This window comes from Calliopsis andreniformis, chromosome 3 (assembly GCF_051401765.1).
Source record: "Calliopsis andreniformis isolate RMS-2024a chromosome 3, iyCalAndr_principal, whole genome shotgun sequence".
In the NCBI taxonomy this organism is placed as follows: Eukaryota; Metazoa; Arthropoda; class Insecta; order Hymenoptera; family Andrenidae; genus Calliopsis; species Calliopsis andreniformis.
The window spans coordinates 19966019-19987245 of record NC_135064.1 but is presented as its reverse complement, the minus strand read 5'-3'; the positions used below and the strand labels follow the sequence as shown (position 1 = coordinate 19987245).

The 21227-nt window shown below is 37.9% G+C and overlaps 2 protein-coding genes and 1 long non-coding RNA gene across 11 annotated transcripts; 1 reads left to right on the top strand and 2 right to left on the bottom strand.

Moving 5' to 3' along the window:
* Positions 1–413: 413 nt before the first annotated feature.
* Positions 414–21087, top strand: Oys (lysophospholipid acyltransferase 6). Of its 4 annotated transcripts, none has more exons than XM_076375550.1 (11): positions 414–634; positions 14892–15037; positions 15548–15625; positions 16459–16550; positions 17429–17540; positions 18193–18328; positions 18702–18849; positions 18931–19136; positions 19882–20079; positions 20153–20304; positions 20395–21087. In XM_076375550.1, exons 1-11 carry the CDS (start codon positions 551–553, stop codon positions 20549–20551), a joined length of 1509 nt encoding a protein of 502 aa, XP_076231665.1. In that variant the 5' UTR covers positions 414–550; the 3' UTR covers positions 20552–21087. The 4 variants fall into 4 exon arrangements, with proteins under 4 accessions (XP_076231665.1, XP_076231667.1, XP_076231668.1 ...); XM_076375553.1 differs by lacking the exon at positions 414–634 and adding an exon at positions 13937–14383 and having other exon boundaries at positions 20395–21086; XM_076375552.1 differs by lacking the exon at positions 15548–15625.
* On the bottom strand, positions 1965–4676 carry LOC143177559 (uncharacterized). 6 transcript variants are annotated; one of them, XR_013001597.1, is made up of 3 exons: positions 4413–4671; positions 4110–4231; positions 1965–3716 (listed from the first exon to the last, which is right to left on the bottom strand). It is a non-coding gene; the product is annotated as an uncharacterized LOC143177559 (long non-coding RNA). The 6 variants fall into 6 exon arrangements; XR_013001595.1 differs by having other exon boundaries at positions 4047–4231; positions 4413–4669; XR_013001596.1 differs by having other exon boundaries at positions 4062–4231; positions 4413–4669.
* Positions 10849–13281, bottom strand: LOC143177558 (hymenoptaecin). Its single transcript, XM_076375555.1, has 2 exons — positions 13140–13281; positions 10849–12272 (listed from the first exon to the last, which is right to left on the bottom strand). The coding sequence occupies exons 1-2, from the start codon at positions 13227–13229 to the stop codon at positions 11913–11915; spliced, it is 450 nt and encodes a 149-aa protein (XP_076231670.1). The 5' UTR covers positions 13230–13281; the 3' UTR covers positions 10849–11912.
* Positions 21088–21227: the final 140 nt, after the last annotated feature.

The window sequence follows — 21227 nt, the reverse complement described above, 5'->3', positions numbered from 1 at the left end:
CCAAAGAGCTCAAATTTCTCATTTATTTCACGCCATAAATCAATGCTACACGAAATGAACCATAAATTGAATATTTTTCCATTCTCGACTCTCAGGTTACTTTCCTAATCACCTACACTATATATCCCATACGAGCTCCCAGGTTCTGGCGAAAGGGGGCTGCTCGCGCAAACCAGTCCCCGTCTATGTGTCCGCGCGCAGAGATCGACAGCGTTCCTATCACGTGCAATTGATCATGCCACTTGTGGATACGGCCCTGGGTGCCGGCAGGTCTGCTAGCCGGCGCGGAACGTAGCGGCGCTGCATTTCAGGATCCGTCGTCGACGGCGTCATCGGGTGTCGTGGTCGCGCGAATTCGTCGCGGTTCCTCCGACGATCATTCTCCCTCGCCAGGGGAGAGAGAAAACCGAAGACGTCGCGGAAGAGGACCGTGTCCCCTGTCTCTCGTGCGTGTCCACCGACGTGCGCCCGTGTCGCGACACGAGGCGGCTGGGTGGTGGTGTGTGTACGCGCGCGCCTAATTCATTCGATTTTTCTATGATCGTTGACAATGACCGCGTCCGTGGAGGACTACTACGACGGTTCCCGGACTTTCGCCTGGCTCTCGGCCATCATCGACGTGCCGATCGATCAGGTGAGAACTTTATCCCGTACCCTCTTACCGAACGAGCACCAGCCCCTCGTTATTTGTCGCACGACCGTACGAAACTAGGGCGCATCGATCGAGCTTAGATTATGCCGAATCTTTGACCCTCTCGGAGCATCCTTCCCTGAGACTCAGCTCGTCGCCTGACGCCTGTGCGCGTTCACGTTCTTTCCCCGACGGCTGTCAAGGTTAAGGCTCAGCCTTCGCGTCGAGGACGTCTCGTCGATCTTAGGGCCGTGAACGTGCACGATTTTACGTTCGCGCGTATAAACAAGGCGTTCAGGCACGCGTCAATGGTTCTCTCGGTATAAAATTCTCGCTAATTTACTATGGTCTGACAATAGTAAGAGCGAAGCAGGTTTAGGTGCGTGTGACGACAGATTTTGCAAGACCGAAGTGGAGTATTTATAAATGGGGGCTGAATCTCGAAATGCCGCTTATTGTAATGTTGTTAGTTTATATTGAAGAATCTGTACGCGAAAAAGCGTCGTGACAGTGGGGCGCTGGAAGACTCGAGGACTCGAGCACTCGCGATGACCGCTGTATCCGTAAATTACGAGGTGTGCGTGCTCGGAAGATAGATAGAAACATCGTCATTGAAATCGCTGTCGCTACATTGTACTCCTATGAGCTGTATTAGATTATGGCCGCGATACTGGTGTGCTACTTTTTCGTCCATACATGTAGGAGTCCTATTCGAGTGTTGCAGGCTGTATCGAAGGCTCATGAGGTTACCCAAAATTTTCTATTCACGCAAGGTTATGTACGAATACGTTGTAGAATTCATTATCGAGGGGCAAGTTAAGAATAGCATTCGATTTTCTTGTAACAAGGGGTTCGTATGTCATCGCAAATACGCGCAAAATTACTTGCCTCCGTTTCCTGAAGAAGAGTATCTCTGACGTGCATCTTACGACAGCGTTTAGTACCGTGTTATTATCGATAATGGTAAAGCTGCCGTGACCGTGCTAAGATACCTGCTATCGACAGGTAATCCGTGCTACCCTCGCGAATTGGGAAAAAAACTCGCAAAGGCGAGGGACATTCGCGTGTAACGAGGAGCATGTATATGCTGGAAATAGAATGACCGGTGAACGCATCGAGAGACGATCTACGGCTACATGTATAGGCTGCATCAGATGCAACAGTTGGTAAAAGTCGAGTGCAACGCGTGGACTGCAATAGTGATGCGCGAGTGGCCGTTTACGACCTGCGCTTGACTCGCGGATTTTTGAGAGAGAAATCTCATGCTTATTTGAAAAAGAAACCAATACGAATTTGAGATTGATAATGATGGAATTTTAGTAAAATTCAAAAATAGCTAATATTATATCTTTATTTATGATGCACTTTTATTGAACACTTGGTAAAATTGTGTCATTGTTATGTAATTACTTTGGCAGGACAGCCAACTTCTAATTAGAATTTTAATTAATGACTAACCTGACTACGAAATTTTGAAACATTAATTCATGAATATTGTATTGCACAGATAGTAGATATAAATAATTATTTGTTCTTTTTATGGAATTCTCATTGACCTAGACCTTCTCTTATGGCTCAATGTTTACGTTTTTAATAAGTGTAAACTACTGTGTTGTAAAAAAATATATACAAACAAATTGTATGCATGTATGTATTTTCGAGATATAAGAATAACATTTTTTACTGCGCTAATTACATGGTAGTTTCGCTTTTTACAAATTCGCCTGCGATAACTAAAAACGAGTGTAATTTTGTAGCGGATAATCGTCTTAAAAGAAATCACTTGGAGCGCTTCTTACGGATAGTATTTTTAGCAACAGCTTTTTCTTTCTTTCTCCCCTCTGACGTACTTTAAAGGAGAACATTGATAAAAGTGAAGCTTGAACGATTAATCGCGATACTTATCGAATACGATAAAACTAGCCTGTTTTCGCGCCAAACCATTAAATTATATCAAACAACGTTCTATATTATCCATATGTTATACATCGTAAGTTTTAGTATAATTAGTATAACTTGTTTCTAATTCATAATTATATCTCACTTCGTTAAACCAAATTGTTTCAACAATTATGAAACTAAAAATCCAATTTCTGTCCATAGTAGTAAAACTGGTTTTCTATATAAGCTGTTTCTAAATATACAATATTATTTACCATTCTTTTTACGTTTCCTTTCTCCATAAATCGACACAATGTATATGCAAATGAAAATTCTGGATCTGGCCCACGAACTAGCATAAAAACTGAATGCACTGACGAAGCTTGTTTTTCTATGCGACTATATTCGCTGCTGCTATTTTATTGAATATCATTGATGCTATTTAATGTAGATATATGTGGAGGGGGAAAGGATTTGTCGCGTACATAGAATCTGCAATACTATTGTTCAATCTCTTCATTCGAGCCTAGTAATTCGATGATAATCAATACCCCACATATCCATTTCAAACTTGAAGCTTCAGAATAATTATTCCGCAATTATATAACATACCATAGCTAATTAGAATGATGTAACAAAATAGTCATGTTTCCATTAAAAACGTTTTATTCAGAATTTACTGTTATGGCTCATAGTCCACGTCATGATGGTTCGATGATCATCTGATAACAGAAGAAAAAAGGAAACATGTCACGCTACTACTTTTTTTCTCGATTATCTGACAGAGACGCAATACAAAATTTTGTGATTCATTTCGCGTTTCGCAACATAGTGACTCCGTTTCTTCCTCGCTAAGTTGAATGATGTATTTTCGATGCGTGAGGGGGGCCAGGTACGTTCGTATGATCACAACCGAGGCCGCAGCCACCGTCCACGCTTCGTTCTACTCGTCGAAGAATCTATCCTGGCAGGGCTAAAGTTGTAACGTAACTCGAAGAACGCGCAAGGAAACGCGGCCATCCTCTATTTTCGAGAGTCGACGCGACTGAGATCCCGTTTCGATCGGATGGGTTTTCGATCCTCGGAGAATAGGCTGCTGGAGGAATTGGTGTCCCGTTATTCTAATCAGAATTTTCGACGATCGTTCAGTGGATGGTAGAACCATATTCGCCGCGTGAACTTTGAACTTGGTTCATGCGTAGATCTGAAAGAGAATTTCAGGATTAATCTGTTGATTGAGTCGTTTGTTGGATAAAGAAGCTATTAGCATATCTTGGACTTGTATTTTTCGGGTTGATTATTGTGGAAATCCATATTTTGATTTACTGTAGTAGATACTAATTACGTATCTACTCGTGATGAATGAATTTATTTATGGAGTGTTCGCTCGCTTACTTAACTGGTTTTATTAATATTTATCTTAGGTTGTATGTTGAAGTATCGAGTATGGAACTGATACAGTAGAATTATTCAAGTGAAGTCTCAGAGACCTCTCCAGAAATATTAATTTGAAATTTTTTAATATTCATCGTACCCGCAGAAGACCTACTTGACTGGAAGACATTTTCTTTGGAATGATTCAGAGTATGAGACACACCTCCGCGCAGATTATGTGTTCTAGGATTGAAAATGACGACACGCCTTACATTGCTACGATTACAAACCGATGACTCATTAATGTCCTAGGATACTGTTACCGAGAGTTTTTAATGCAACTTCCTGAAAAAAAATATTGTGTAGGTGATACTCAATTTCGTTTGAACAAGGGTTGATTTTACATGAAATGACTCCTACCTTACTATCACTAATATAATTTTTTCATAGAATATAAAAATTGTATTATATTCTTTTCTATAATTCTTAAAACGAAACTCTAATAAGCATCGAATATTATACTCACAAACAAGGAGAATCGAGAAAGAGTTCTTTAAGGGTCTTAAGTCTCTGATCGTCAGATATTGAGATTGAAAGTTGGTCCATGACCAACGCCAATTCCTTTCATCGTCACAGTTTCATTTTCATTGAACGCGTTCACGCAGGGAATGTAATATGGAATACTGAAACAGCGTACAGCAAGCCAGCAATACTTTCCTCGGGTATATTTACTCTCGTTGCATTTCCATGCCAGTCGCGTTAACTACAGCAGGTCTTAAAATAACCGTGATGCAACCCTATATTTCTTTCTTAACAAAGCTTTATTTTTATCTACTGTGTAATCCTCAAAAATGCTCGAGTATTTATATGCTCTCCATTTAATCATTAGAACCAAAAATAGAATAAGAGGATCATTTAATATTCATATATGTACTGAGTATTTCTTTGGTATTACCAGTAGACAGTATTGTTAAGCGCCATTTTTGTAGCTACTTCCTTTCTACAGTGATTAATTAATCCTCAAATACAATCTGCTGCATACTTTATATTACATTATATCATTATATGTGCTCACATAAGCACTAAGAGCAACAACCTCAGCGTATAGTTTATCGGTAGACGACGTTTTTGTGGTTCAATCGGAGTCTGATAATAAACTGCAAGCAATGTACATAAACTTTCAGATAAATAGAGAGATTGATATTATTTTAATTCTATTATATCAGCTGAGTATTAATAGCTTCCACTGTGAGTATATTTAAAATTCATAACTCATCAGTTTTTTGCGAAGTGTCTTAGAATCCCTGATACAATCGAAAACAACGTGATTCGATATTAAAGTGTGAATAAAAAATATTCAATAAAATTTGTTGTCACTGTGCTTCGTTACCAAGGAAATTGAGTTTAACTTTCAATCGGGTACGTGTGTACCAAAGTAACCGGGTACCGCGTACAATTGTATAACTATTGTAAGCGCTTGGTGCGAAGAGGCAAGAGGAACGCTTCTCAGTTATTACCGTAGGAAGAGACGTGGTCTGACTATGACTCCCCTTAGCGTTGAGTGCGTACTTGTTAAGCGCCCAGGCTCTACTTTGCTGCATTTGTACGCTGTCAAAATTCAGTCTCAACTGTCTTGACCAGGACACTTGATCAACCAGTTTTATTCTATATTATCGATTTAATTTAATTCGTCACTTTCCTATTTGTATTCTGGAAGCCATATATTTTTTTCGAATTTATCATTAGAAGTTTCTTATCAATGAAAGGGACCTTGAATCAAGGAACCTTTAATATCCTGATTAAGTAGCATTCTATCAGACTAAACTGGCATCGTACACTTGACCATTTGCCGATAGCCAAAGTACCAAAGGTCAACTCCGATTTCACTTAATCGGTCCCGAAAAGAGTTCGCCGTAAGATTAATTATACTTCTTATCAGTGTCACTTTCGTTTCTCTGTCGAATAGCTTCGCGTAAATAGAGTTACACAATGGAGTTTATTGTACGTGGCGAGTCATTATCGTGAGTTCTTCGCTATTTTTTCTCTATTAGAACGATGGGCGCGTGTAGCCAATTACAGAGGCTGCTTGAAAGGATCATTGAAACTGACAGATCACGCGATTTCGAGTCGCGATTTGTGGGGCAAACGAGGTGGCGAGCCTTTAAAAAGGAAGACCCGATGTGTAGTCGGAGGTGTGTAAGCTAGATACGCGATGAGATCATTGGCCTCTAGGGACCGACACTCGTGTCAAACGTTTTGCTCGTTTCGAACCCTCGCCACGCTGCGAAATAAATCGACATTGATATGAGATTACTTCGAGGGCGACGCGAGTCGAATGTGACGCGCGTGCATCATTAGTAAGCGATTAACTTTTCTTCGACGCGTAATGCACACTGATTGGGTGCACGAAATCATTTGGCTCGTTTCCCGCGTAATTCGTTAATCATATCTACACTATGGTAGATATATTAGCACGATGTATAGTACGATTTTACTACTAACTTATTAATTTTAATGCTCATCTGCTAGTGAAATTTACATTGCAAAAAAGAATAATTCGTAATTCTATGAGACACTTATTTCAGTATTATATTCAGTGACAGTAATTGCTGACTGAAAGTATGTAAATAATTTTACATAAAATTTATTTTAATTGGATTGAACACTGACTGTCACTGATAGTAGTAACTAGAATCATAACAAATAATTTCTTCTAATACTACTTTTCTATATTTTGAAATTAAAATGTCTAGAAAAAAGAGGAGAAAAAATATTTAATTCTTTTCTGGCATCCAGACGCACTGAATAAACTGTAGTCGATTGAATGAAGTCAGAATATTTGCAAGAAAGGATTTTCTGAAATACTATTAAATAAACAAGCAAATTTAAGTATCTAACAATATTAGGCTTAGTTACAAAGCCCCCAGAGACAGCTAGGTTTCTTAACGACATAACGCCATCTTGGAGGGTTGATCACCCCTCCATGTAGGACCATGTAGACACGGTCATGTCCTATTTTATTTTCTTCGCGTCACAATCAAGGAGATATTGTCTTGTACTCCTCAGACCCAGTGGAGTCGTAGTGCTAAGTACAGACCTCCTGTCAGACAGTTCTTCTCAGAGTGCATCTAATTGGATGGTGCTCGCGAATCATGACCTACCCAATGCTACACTTTGTTGGGTGCAACAAAAACGACCTAAGTAACTGTCTGAGGCTCGTCTCTGCCAGTTCGTACGATCGTAGAAGTACACGAGTACCGTTGCCCCTTCGAGTAACTGTTACACGCAAAGAATGTAGCTTAACAGTCTAATACTTTATACGTAGATAACTGTGTACAATTATATACCGTTGTGTTCACTTCTTATACGCGACGTTCCTGGAAGTTTTCCCTCGTTTTCCCTTTTGGGAAATCTCGCTGACAGGGTCTTCGTGTTTAGAAAAATGGAACTGAAAGTACGTGGTTTTGACTATTATACTGTGGGTTTCTATAATTATGAGACGTTTAAATGTAGGCACGTGGGAGCAGAAAAGCGTAGGTGTGATTGCCACTTATCTTGCTCATAGAAGTCAATAGTGAACAGTTCCGAACACCTACTTACAAAAGAACCAGTCTCATAGTGAGAGGAATGCAGCATGCAGATGACAACAGATCACCTGATATTACAATGTCGGAAATACAACAAATGTATGAAATGCAATTTAAGCCCCAGTCTCAAGGATAACGTGAAAGCCGATAAAGTATATAACTTGTTGCATTTCGTTAATGAAACCAGGCTATGTAAACAAATCGTTTGAAAGAAAATAGAACTGCTCACCTAGTGTCGCTAATAACCTTGCGTTTCCAAGAAACTCCGCAATGTATGTAAAGTGCAAGTAATAGTGAATTCTAATGTTGGCCTCTCAGATTATCTTGCATCGATTGTCCATGTTATCTGAAACTTAAACAAAGCGAGCTGGATATGCATGCATTCATTTTTTTAAATAGTACATAATTCTCATCGCGTATTAGTGATCATTTATGTAAGGAAATTATGGTTCAAAGTGCAAGCAAATAAAGTGTCTCATTTTTAACATTAAATTATTACAAATGTTTAAGTATCTCAGAGCCACACCAAACCAAGTCCAATTTTCTTATTTTCCAGGAGACCGAAAAATAAATATGATTGCCCATTGCTTAACATAGTATTTAAAGTAGTTTATACTATTCAATTTCTATGACCCATTATTCTAATAAAATGAAGAAAAAACAATAAGATTCAGTAAAAATCTAAATTTTGAGAAAAATGGACTTCGGTTAATCTAGCTCTGAGGTACAGATTAAAGTACCTATATTACTTTTTAAAGACAAAACAAAGTTATCGCTTGCATACAATATATTTTAACCACATTGAAATGTAGAAAGTAGAAATTATACGTATCGATAATTACAAATAATATATTTTGTGAGCATGTTTCCTGTTTCTTGAACTACTCCCATCGAACCGCCTCATGCAAACAAATACACGCTTCCCATATTTGCCCACGCACTAGTGTCATGAGATTTTATTTCTCTCGTTTCCTGCGAGGAATTCCTACTCACTTTGCCATTAAATTCCTGCGGTACGCCAAGCTGCGGTGAATAGAACCGCCAATGGCACATAGCGTTCGTGCCGCGTGAGACACGATAACGGGAGCAGTGAAAAGATTACTTACGTGATTGATCTTGCAATCGCGTGCACACTTTCCTTCGGTCTCGTTAGGCTGCTTTCACGATTAACCGATTACAGAGTGCGCGCATATTATCACTCTGCTAGAACGCTTTTTAATACGGTTGTCCTGCAGCTTTTATCGCGACGTTGTTCGATCGTACGCCGCTCGACGTAATCGTTGCATCATCTATTCAAGTAATCGATCGAAGTACGAGAACTTGCAATCACCTGCCTAACACTAATTATAAGAAAATCACTTCCTGACCATAATTATTACAATTAGGGTAAGAGTACTAGTTACTGTGTTTTGACCACTTACTGTGTCCCTTTTTTTATTTACACAAAATCTTTGATAGGATGTAACACTACTAAAATGAATACATTTTTGTTGACCGAAAATATACGATTTTAATTTTCAGTTTAATAGTGCTGTATCTTGTTGTATGTGAGAATAAAAGGCGGGACACAGTAATTGGTCAGCACACAGTAGTTAGTACTCTTGTTCTAATTGTAATAATTAGAATCAGAAAATGTTTCTCTTACAATTAGTGTTGACTAAAAAATATCGATTGTTTGAATAGATGATCTAATGGTTACGACGAGCGTCGATTATTCTTTTTATTTGCACATGTAACAGGATGTAGCACTATTAAAAAGAATATATTTTTATTGACTGAAAATGTACAATTCTAATTTTCAGTTTACTAGCACTACATCTTGTTATATATGAAAATAAAAGGGGAACACAGTAATTAGCTTGCAAAGAGTAATTGGCACTCTCGTCCTATTTCTCTAGGAGTGTTTATAAATATAAAAGTTTTTTTTATATTTTATACATAAAAAGGATTTAATTTTTTTTCTAAAATAACATTATAGTGTGTAGATCTGTGGCCAGGTTGTTTTTTTATTTATATAACAGTAGTATACGGCTCACTTGCACAATATATCGGTTGTGCCCGTGACCGTCACGCGCAAATGTTAATCTGCCAATTAAGCATACCCATATGCATTACTCGCGTGTGGGTCAAGAAAGTAAGCACAAAACCTATAACGATGCATTCAGGAAGTGCAACGATCGTGTGAACGGACAAGGTTTAAGTATATAATCGGGAGAAAGTAGTACCAAAGTCAATTATTCTGGCATAAATGACTGTTATATGTGGCACGAGATTGATCTTTCGCTACGAAAAAACTTGCCTTCGTTGGCATTAGGCGGTAGGTGAAAGTTTAGAGATCAACTTTATGGTGCCTTTACATTTATTTTAATCAATAGCCAAACGATATAGTAGAATTAGCAATTTCCTTCGACTATAATTTTCATTAAGTGTTTGAAATATTACCATCGTTCATATTTCGCTCTTTTATATTTCAAAATACCTGCATTCTATTATTGTAAGTTCTAAGTACTGTGCAATAAGTATGGTAGCAAGATAAACTTTTCATATTAGTCTTTTTATTGTGATTCAAGTTCAAGCTCTGTACTCTTATTTACGTAAAGTTGAAGTTTTACATTCTGCATTTATGCGCTACAGGAAATGAAGACCTTTAAGACTGTGATATTAAAGGAGCGATACTCAGCTTATACAGTGGTGACTTTAAAGTAATAGTAGTCTTCTTTGGTACATCGTTCTTTGAATTGCAGCACTTCATCTTACATTTATTTTCTTCCTCATCATTCTACGCACGTTTCATTACATTAAGCGCATCGGTGGTCACCGTGCCGCGCGCTATTATTGAAACATCAGCCTGTTATTTATTAATCAGGCGACTACAGTTTCCTTTTATTTTATTTCTACCATCTTCGTGGCGAAATAAATAGTATCAAAGTTGATGATATAAATATCCTTCATCGAGCGTCGTGTTCTACGTGTGTACATAGGACGAACTTATTCCTAGGCGTTTTCTTTGTAAACACAGATTAATTTTGCTTCGTGTCAACTAAATTATAGACCGCAAAGAATCGTAAGACTATGTTCAAAGGTGAAGTATGAGTTTATGGTATGATATCATACGTCAATCAAACAGTTGAAAACTTCGCGTCACGTAATCTACTACGCTTTTATTAGATGAAGCATTTGTTCCAGATCCTGGTCACGATAAATGTTATCAATTCACTACGGGCACTTGAATCAACATTTTTAATAACGCGATGGAACTGTTCAAATACCTTGTCGCTTCTAATTATAGTAAATGTGTAGTAAAATCAATTTTATAGTTTTGTAATTTATACTCCTTCCAGCGTGCAATATTTCTTTTTTAAGAACGCTCATCAATTATTGTTGACTATTTATTAACTTAATATAAATTTTTATCGCTTCCCGGATATCAGCTTTCCTTCGCATTGATAATTCTGTAAAGGTGAAAAGTGCCTCGCAAAGGTGCGCTCAGATATTAAAAATAAAACAACTTCAGTCACGTACATGTTTACTAAGGAAAATTATCTATTCATATCGACGAACATGGACGTGCGAAAATCAAAAATATCATTGAGTTCTCAATTATTTTCGAAATATGGTTGCATCAGTATCAAACGACATCGCAAATCCACTTAATCTTTTTATGAGATAATCTTGAGAAATATAAAACCTCAACGAGCTTCTTATTTAATCTTCATTAAGCATCCTGGCACGTATGTGTATGTTCAATTTTTTTACTTCAAAAATTAAAATTAAGAATTGAAGAAGTTTTAAACATTAGAATTTTCAAATTCTACGAGTAATATAATATATGAATCGGTGAGTTGAGAAATAGTATAAGTTCAAAAACCACATTCTCAGATCTTTGAATCCAACATGTAATTTTATGCATTTTATACACCTGAACCCCAGAGCCAGAGTATATTAAATCCACTCGTTTTCTATGTGGCTTAATACACTTTGACTCTCGAGTCCCGATACAGTTTTCAGATTATTTAAAAATGACTAATTCTGAACCTGTACTGTTCTTCAACTCCCGATTCACACATTTCCATTAGCGAATCCTCATAGTCACACATCTACTAAAACGCATAGATAATACCATCCTCCATTACCTCTACATTCATCAACCCCCTAATACACTCTCCATTTCAGCGATAAAACTTCCCAGTTACAAGTAGCAGCGTTCAAAAATTACAACAATTATAATACAAGACTGTTATTTATTAAAACAAAATTCATAGCCACATTAGCCACATAATACATGACTGACAGTATCTTATCTCCGAGAGTCGCGTGATAGTGGTCACCATGGCGCGATACTACAAGTAAACATAGCCTCAATGAGCCTTAACCACTAAATAAATGCAATAAGCGGCGTCGAGACGCCAGCGTCCATCGACGAGGCGCGACGTATCGATTTAATACGGCTGCTCCTGCTCCACTTCCTCGACGTCCCGCTTGAAGCGGAATCCACCGTTCAGGCCGAAAGTCGGCGACGGTCTGCCGCCAGGGCCACGCTGCACTTGACCGAATCCGCCGATGAAACCGTTCTTGTATTCGCGCTGCATTTGGACGCCCAGATGCGGTTGCGCTCGCTGGCCTGGTTGGATGTTCAGACCTCCGTAAGCGTGCGCGCTCGCGCCGTTGCGCTCGAACACGCGCTGGCGATAGTCGACGTTCAAGGATGGTCGTCGGTCTGGTCCACTCATGGGTTTCTCTGCTTGGATCACCACGGAGCCGCCATGGGGTTTGGTATCGCGACGGAAGCGGGCTGGGTTCTGGAAGAAAGAATTTTTTGTAAATTTCGCTCGCTTGCTGTGGTGCAGGTTACGAAGTTATTGTGGAGATGGACATTTTTGGAGTGATATGGGGTGCTTTTTAGCTGGAGACACAGACGAGACTGTAACACTGTGTGCAATACAGTTTCAATTGGGACACAGCGTTAAGCTGGATATAGACTAGGGAACAATCCGCGAACACTGTTTGACAAAGAATGTCTGCAAATAGGTTACAATCTTTTTATCACCCTTATTCGATTTTTTTAAGAATAGTAAGAAAAGTATGCGAACAGACAATTTTTAGAAAATTGAATGTCCTTACTGTTTGCAAGCTTTGGTGTATTCGCACCTTTACGCTGCTTATCACGACAAAAATTTAAGTTATAGAATGTAATGCATGTTTGATATTAACGATACAAAATTTTGGTTTGGTAACAATGATTCTACTATTCATACTGTAATAGTATAGTCGATGAAGTGACTGTAAGAAAATATGCTAAAGCTGGAGTAGGCTCTTGATGGCTAGTTTCATCGTCTTCGTCAAATTATTCTCATATTATTATTTAAATCAACTCAACATACTCAATGTGTGTAAAGAAATCATGAATAACTTAAATTAGTATCATTACTCTGTAGTACTACTTATGTAGTGTCTATTACTATCTTCTATGCACGTCTGTAGTATTCAAAAGAAGACAAGATGAATAGATGATGGATTATACTTGTTGTCAACACTATTATCCCATATCAAAATACCTACTGCTATTCAGATCTAAGCTAGCATACAATTTTCACGAGCCTCTCGAAAGAATTTACATAAATTCTCAAGCAAAATGAATTATTACAAAATCGTAATTCTATACTTACGTAGTCATCCGCTAGAAACTCAGATTCTTCTTCAGCAGCGGCGAACGCGACTGCACCGAAAAGGGCCAAAGCAAGTACGATGAATTTCATGGTCGATGGTATTGCTTCGTCTGCTTCGAGGTGTTAAGCTTGTAATGTGCTTCATTAGAGCTGGACGAAATGTGTCTGCTGAATCCAACAGGAGACTGATCTTATATACGATCTTAAACCGGGAAGCTTTTTCCCTGTTCGCCTTTGTCATATTCCCAGGGGGATTCACCGGTGGTTTCTTGCCCTCTTTGTCTCTTTCTCTCTACACTGGATTCTTTGATAAGTTTGCGGGGAACTACTCGCCGCGAGCGACTACGGGTCATAGGAGCAACTCGATCGCGTGTGCATTTGATTGTATTCGAGTCTGCGATGCATTCTATTAACATAGGGCGGAAGTTAAGGAATACGATAACAATTAATACTATATATTATTATAGTACTGGAGGTACTACTGTGAGTGGAAGTAGAACATATTTCAAGTAAAAAAGAAGAAAAGGGTAGAATTAATATAATAAAAAATGTAGAATATTTCTTATAAAATGGGAAACTGATAAATAGGAATGTAAATAAATACTTGGTGTACCCTTATGAACTGATACATAATTTTTAGAAAAAAGACATTTAGCAGTGCTACACACATCCTCAATTTTCCCTGAAATACATTGTTCGAAAATGAACATTTTTTCCATAGCAATGCTTTCATAGTACTTCATTGAAAACACAGAGGTGCTAAGCAGGAACTATTATCGGTGTAGAACGTTTAAAAAAAGAAGCATGAATACAGTGGTTTGCGAATGCCGTGGAACAATGGAGCTATAGAACGCGCGTTCCTTTTCACGCTTATTCGTTGTTCTGTCATCCTTTGTGAACGGGGAACCCCATAGCCATTATCAGAGTCATTATTCAGAATTTCCATATTTCGCGTGCACAGTTTTTATCGCCGTCTCGCAGAACGCGACACGTGCTGCGCAACTGTTTGACAATTGTCGCGCGTCAATACGGAGATAACGATTAATCATTTTGATGCAAGTGCATCCCCTCTGCGTGCAGTGTTTGTCGCCGCGAGTAGATTAATCTCGTTCTCTGTGGAAACCGGCTCGCGAAGAAGAATAGGCGGAAATTCGCGATAATGGAACGAAGACGTTCTCAGCGTTTCGTTGTTGGTCGTTTCGTTAATAAAGTAGGTGACAGAGGCCCCTTGATGGGAATCACAGGTACGCGTATTTCTTATTTTACTTTGATGTTTAATTAAATTTTTATGTATTCAGGACTATGTGAAAATTCTTGAAATTGTAAAGACGATTCACTGAACTTATACTAAAAAGTAGCATAGATCGTGTAACTAACGAGTGATGACACAGCATACTCATGTGGCTGTTTTATTGTGTCCAATTATTATTCGCTACATTCAATAGGCACGAGATCTAATAAGGTTAATGGATTTTATCGTGTTACGTGTTTCACACGTGGCAGGATCACTTCATCGGATCAAAATATCTCTGCACTCACCATTTTATTATTCTATTTCTTTAATTAGTTATTATTGCGTTCACGCGAAATTATTGAAAATATTTCAAGCATCGTGCATGAAATGCAGACTAAAAATTTTTATCAATTCTCATGATAAAAAATACCATGTTAATCGTGTTAGTAAACATTGCTCTTGTATTCGACATTGTATGTTGAATAATATAATTTGTTTTCCTTTTTTTTCGTGCGCAGGTGAATTTTCTACTGACACAGTTCACAGCGTTGATATTAGCTGGAGTTTTAAGATGGTTCCTTAGCCCCGCCGCTGTATCCGCAGCTATCAGACATATGTTTGGTCTCGTCATTGGCCTTGGACTCGGGTACTTCTGTTTTGGCAGGTGAGTAATCAGACCATGTTATTAGGGCTTAATTAATTGAGAAACAGCAGTGTGTTATTTTCACAAGGACTGTTGAAATGAAAGGAAGCATCTCTATTGTCTTTGTTGCAAGTGAATTTCACTAAAGCCATGTCAAATATATTTTTTGCAAGCAAACTCAATCATTATAAATATTAAATTTTATATCATAATAAATTTTAATTCTAAATTTTAAGGAAATGAGATATCTTTCGGCACAAGAACTATTTTTCCTATATTAATAATTCAAAAAACTCAAATTTTCGAGTTTTATCACTGCTGCAGGTTTTATAGATCAAAAGTAAAGTATTGCATTCGAATTATTTTAGGAAAGATGCAACTGCACCAGTTATAAAAGATTTTGGCATTTAGAGAGTAGAATTAGCTTAGACATGAATATTGTACTTTATTTTAAATAATTTTGTAGAATTTAAGTTTCCCTTCCACGCTAATTTCCACGATAAGATTCGTTTAAAAACCGTATATTTTCAGACAGGCGATACACCTCGCAGGCCTCCCCACATTATGTTACGTAGCGATGCAAACACAAACTCCTCGTAGCGTACAGAGGCAAGTTATTTCATTCATTTTGAAACCTTAATTTAGTTACTGTAGATATTGTAATTGCACCAGTTGTTGCATCAATTACCAAGAAATTCGATGCACTCGAAATGCATCATAGCTCGCGTAGATAAAGAGATTGAGGGAATTCCCCAATTAATTGTACCTTTATTCACTTCTTGAAATAGTGAACTCTGCAAATATTAGCAAGACTCATATCGTCATGTGTATTTGTACAGTACTTTCCTGTATGAAACTGAGCTCATTCTACAATCATACAGTTTGTTTTTGATTAACAATATTTGATTACTAAAACACTTGATCGATGTTTAACTTTTTATACTTAAAATAAATATAAATATTTTTTCCATGTGGAGTTAATCGATTTAGCAAATAACCGATTCATACAGGAAGTTCACAACAAAAACGATCCTTATCAATTTCTATCTCTTTCTAGTAAAACAAAAAAACTGTAGCACTTCAATTATTTAGCGTTCCTTTTAATAAAACATTCATCATAGCACACATATTGTATTTTTGATAAGAAAAACTCTACTATACCATAAATCTCGTTTCTGACCACTAGAATGCGTTCTCCTTAGAAAAAACTTTCGTTCCTGTTACAATCTCTTTGACTACAATAGAAGTAAATTGAAAACGAATTGAATCGATCTCCTAAGTATCAGTACACAAGCACTGTGATCTAATGATGCACGTTTTATGAATCGCGGGTAAACATATCAGACATTAAAGGCTGAAGCCTTTCCACGTTGATCCACGGGTACAACCACGGTCAATGATCGTTCCTTGAACTTACTTCACTGATTTAATACACGTTTCAGGGTTGTACTGGCGATCGCGCTGATCTACTTATCCTGCGTGCATTACCATCGACAGATGTACAATTACGGCTCGTACACTCTCGATATCACTGGTAAGTAAACGCCAGCCTCCCACGTGTTGCGATCGTAATGCGAGAATTCGGTTTCATTTACCGCGGCACGTATCGTGTGTCGACAAGAGGATATTCGATCTAGCGAATGATTTGCGACCACTATTATATTCGCGAGCTACGAAAATAGAGGAACTGCGTTTGTTCCCGATCTTCCTCTAGTGAGATCATCCGTGAGTTTTCTAGAGAAAAATGGAAAGAAGATTAATCGATGGGATCACTGGAATTCGGTATATCAGTATTATACATGATGGGTCTTTGGGGAAGAGAACGTAACTGAGTACAGATTTTAGTGACGTCTTTGTCGATCGGATGGAAAAATGTTTGTATTATGTAATTTTAGAAGAATATTAGTGGAAGTAACGATCTGTTAGCGTACCTTCAGTGGGCGTCAAGGTGTTAAGTAGGATGACCAACAAATTGAGCAATCCAGGTCAACGACAGATTCCTTTTTCTTAAGTCAATAACTCATTTCTGTAGAAAGCTCGAGGTCGCGCGAGATTGGAAATAGAACGCGCGGTAGTCTTATTGTGCAGATCGGAATTAAGTAGCAATCAAGGTTCCATAGATACAGTGAAATATCGTTTTCAATATTCATCATCAGGACAGAATCCATAATACTTTCTGATGAGGTTTATTTAAAAAGAAACGCACATTTTCTACTATATAATATTCGCTACAAAATTCTCTTTGTACACTTAGAATGATTCTAATTTGAAGTAAAATCAATGTTCAGCAAATTTGTTTTTACTTAATAGTGCTACCTTTTTCTTATTTCTCGTTGGAAATTCTTGTTAGTGTTGCTCGTGCTTCTGCAAATTGATTACACGCGTGTAAATTACACGCATCATGTATTGCAGGACCACTCATGGTGATAACGCAAAAAGTAACCAGCCTCGGGTTCAGTATACACGATGGTTTAGTGCGGCGTGAAGAAGATCTCTCGCCAATACAGCGTCGTCAAGCTGTCAAGTGAGTTGACGTCTTTTTCAACTAACCTTCTTCTACTATTTTCTACCATTTCCTTCAAAAGCAACAATTTTCATCACAGAAAACTACTATGAAAAGTCATGTTCAAATATTGAAAATAGATAATATAGTTTGGGTGTCAAAATTCAAGCTTAATATAAAATATATAGAATGTTTAGCAACAAGTGGTAAGAATTTTAAAGGGTGATTCTACACGCTAAACTAAAACGAAAATCAAGAATGATAAAAATGCATTTAAGGCCTCGTTTCAGTGTTGTTTATTCTTGAGAAAACGCTTAAACTTCGCCTGAAGTGTGTCTGACTAGGTACATATTCTACTGCCTGCACACGTTAGCTAAATGTGTCAGAGTACCTACGCCAGATTGTCAAACAGCTCAGTCAGTAGAACAAGTCCAGTCCCGAGTCAGACATATTTTAGACGTTTCCTCGACAATTAATAATTCTTATAATTCTGTTGACGAACATTCTATGTAATATTTACTTAATGCAAAAGTATATTCGGTTACTTAGTTCATCCTTCAGACACTGTCATTTGTCGTCAAGAATCGCGCGCTGCAGGATGACTCAATGTCTGTTCACTGCTTCATTTCATCCCATGCGATAATGCCCCTCCATTATGCCTAATTTATTTTAGAAAGATGCCGACTGCTTTGGAGTACTTCAGCTATGTCTTCCATTTTCAAGCTTTGATGGCGGGGCCTGTGATACTCTATCGTGATTATATGGACTTCATTGAGGGACACAGCTTCAAAGAAATAAAAGGTGTAACGGTAGGAACCTTTGCAATGATTCCCACTTTATGATAAAACAATGATCTGAAGGAAGATAAGCCAGAGTTTTGTAAACTAATTAGAAAATACTTGGCTTAATACACTTTGGCTCTGGGGTCCAGATATGTATCTGTGGTTGTAAAGCAAAATGACTTAAGTCACATGCTTGTGTTTTCGAAATATTAGAGTCCAAAGTTTACAACTATAACATTGTCTTATGGACTTGTCTCTTCTTGAACCCTTTTTTTAGAAGAAAAAATTTTTCGAATGCAATAATCCTCCTCGTTAACTGATCGCAAAGAGATCCTTTCTGTCTCCCACATTTTAAAAGGAAAATGAGATCACGAAGACATATTTCCAATTCTGTTCGCAGGATGGCTCAAAGACCTCTATTCACCCCGACCAAAGAGGCCACGATCCATCCCCGACGCTGAGCGTGCTGAAGAAGGTTGTCGTGAGCTTGCTATGCGCCGCTATGTTCGTGACATTCATACCGTCGTATCCGATTCAGAGGCTGAAAGGTTCGCGCGTTAGGGCTGCTTAGTATTCGCGCTCGCGCGAGTTACCCTTCTATTTCCGACGGGGCTCTGCTTTGTTTGCAGACAATGACTTCCTGGAGAACACGACGGTATTCCACAAGATCTGGTATATGTTGGTAGTGGCTATGCTGGTTCGTTTCAAATATTACCACGCGTGGATCTTCTCCGACGCGATCTGCAATAATTCCGGCTTGGGCTTCAATGGGTACGACTCAAACGGTGAACCCAAGTGGGACCTCTTCTCCAACGTCGACGTTTGTGGTTTCGAGGTAAGCCTTGTCTTATTGGGAGGGAAATGATACGTGAGAGCCAGGATAATTCACGTCCATTTTTTGTTAAAACTTAGATTTTTACAGGATCTTACTGCTTGTTTTCATTGTATTAGAATAATAGGTACTTAGTTAAGTTATGTTATAAGTGAAAGAGATTTAGGTGAACCTGCAGATTAGTTCCGTTACCTCCGATTTCGATGATTTTTGGATATATGAAAGACGACGAGATTTTGAACAACTTTTTTCTATACATATGATATGCGGTCGGCCTTGATTTTAAAGTTATAAGCAAATATCGAAATCGTTGATGGTGTGAATAAGTTGATTCAGTGGACAAGTACAAAAAAACATCCTTCAGATGACCCAACACCTTATAAGGATTCAGTGGGTCTAAGTTGATCCAGTGGACAAGTATAAAAAAAAGTCTCTCAAGCGACCCAATATTTTATAAGAACTTAGTGGATCTAAGTTGACCCAGTAGAAAAAATAGGTGGCTTCCATAAGTGCTTCAACATTGCGTCACTGGAACTGGCATCGTTTACACTTCATTCATTGAGCTCATCATGGAGATTACAATAGCTTCTTCTGTCTATGATTTTGACCTATCGCGATGAACTTTGGGTCGTTTGAAGGTCGTATTGTAATGCTTCATTGAATTCGATTCGATGCCAACTGGAATAATTGGTCTCTGCGGCGTTCGACACGCTGGATGTCATGTTTATGGAATTATTCTAATTTTCAGTTGAGTCTGAATTTGAAGGGGAGCATCGAGAGCTGGAACAAAGGGACTAATACGTGGCTTAGGTCAATTGTCTACGAAAGAGTGAAACGAAATAAAATTGTATGCACTTACGCCCTGTCTGCTTTATGGCATGGATTTTACCCTGGTTACTACTTGACCTTTGCCAATGGAGCCTTTTTCACTGTAGTATCGCGTATCGTAAGTGAAACTTCACGTTCAGCTTTCTTTTATTATATAATCATAAAAGCTAATAAATGATATTGTGTTACAGGGTCGACGTCACATTCGACCATATTTCCTTGGGTCCAAAAATAAAAAGTTCCTTTACGATGCGCTTACGTTCGTCGTGATGCGAGTCTTAATGCCCTATATGACATTCAGCTTTATACTCTTGGAGTTCGTAGCAAGTATCAGAGTGTACCTGTACGTAACAGTCTTTAAGTTTCTTTTTATTCTGCTACTTACGAAACTATTATTGTGAAACTAGTTTGACAATCTGCATTTATTTTTCAGGTATTTATACATGTTTCCACATATAATAGGTCTAGCCATAATAGTCATCGCGCCACGTCTTCCCAAGGTCGCATCGCAAACAGAAACGAACAACAAAAAGTCTCTTAATAACACTCCTCGAGAATTAATAAATGGGACTGCGCGGAAAGCCATGTGAAACTAAACTTTGATGTAACTAGACGATCACCAGAGATCCATATTTTTTATGAATGTTTTAATATGCATATAAATATTATGTATATATTATATATAAACACAAGCGAGCGCGCACACATATACGTACGAATATTTACTGTTATACGACGTGTTGCTGGTACAAATTCTATGTCGAGCGTGTAAGAGGAACTATAGTTGTTTTTATATATACATATAGATATATATTATTTGAGCCGATATATAGCATATTTATGAGTGTTCCGTGCATATGTTGAGACGATGAGATTGACAGTTTGTTAGCGATAAGACGTTACCAGGCAATATTGCAAACTTTGATTGTTCGTGCGAATATATACAATCATCTTTAATATTTCTCGTGTTCCTTTCCCCCTTTACTGTTTTGCAATATTGTCACACGAGGATAATCAATAGATTATAGCAGAAAGTGTTACAATTTCTTAATTTTAAGGTTTGAAGAATTTTACAGTTTTATACTTTTAGTATCCGGAATGACATCACTATTAGTTTTAAATAAATCTGAATATTTATTTATGAAATGTTAATCTCGCACTTTTCATTGACGTCCACAGTCCCTAAAATCCAATTACAGAAAAAATTATATCACTTATATACATGTAGCTGGAAGTGTTCACCCTCCAGGATGTGTGAGCATTATA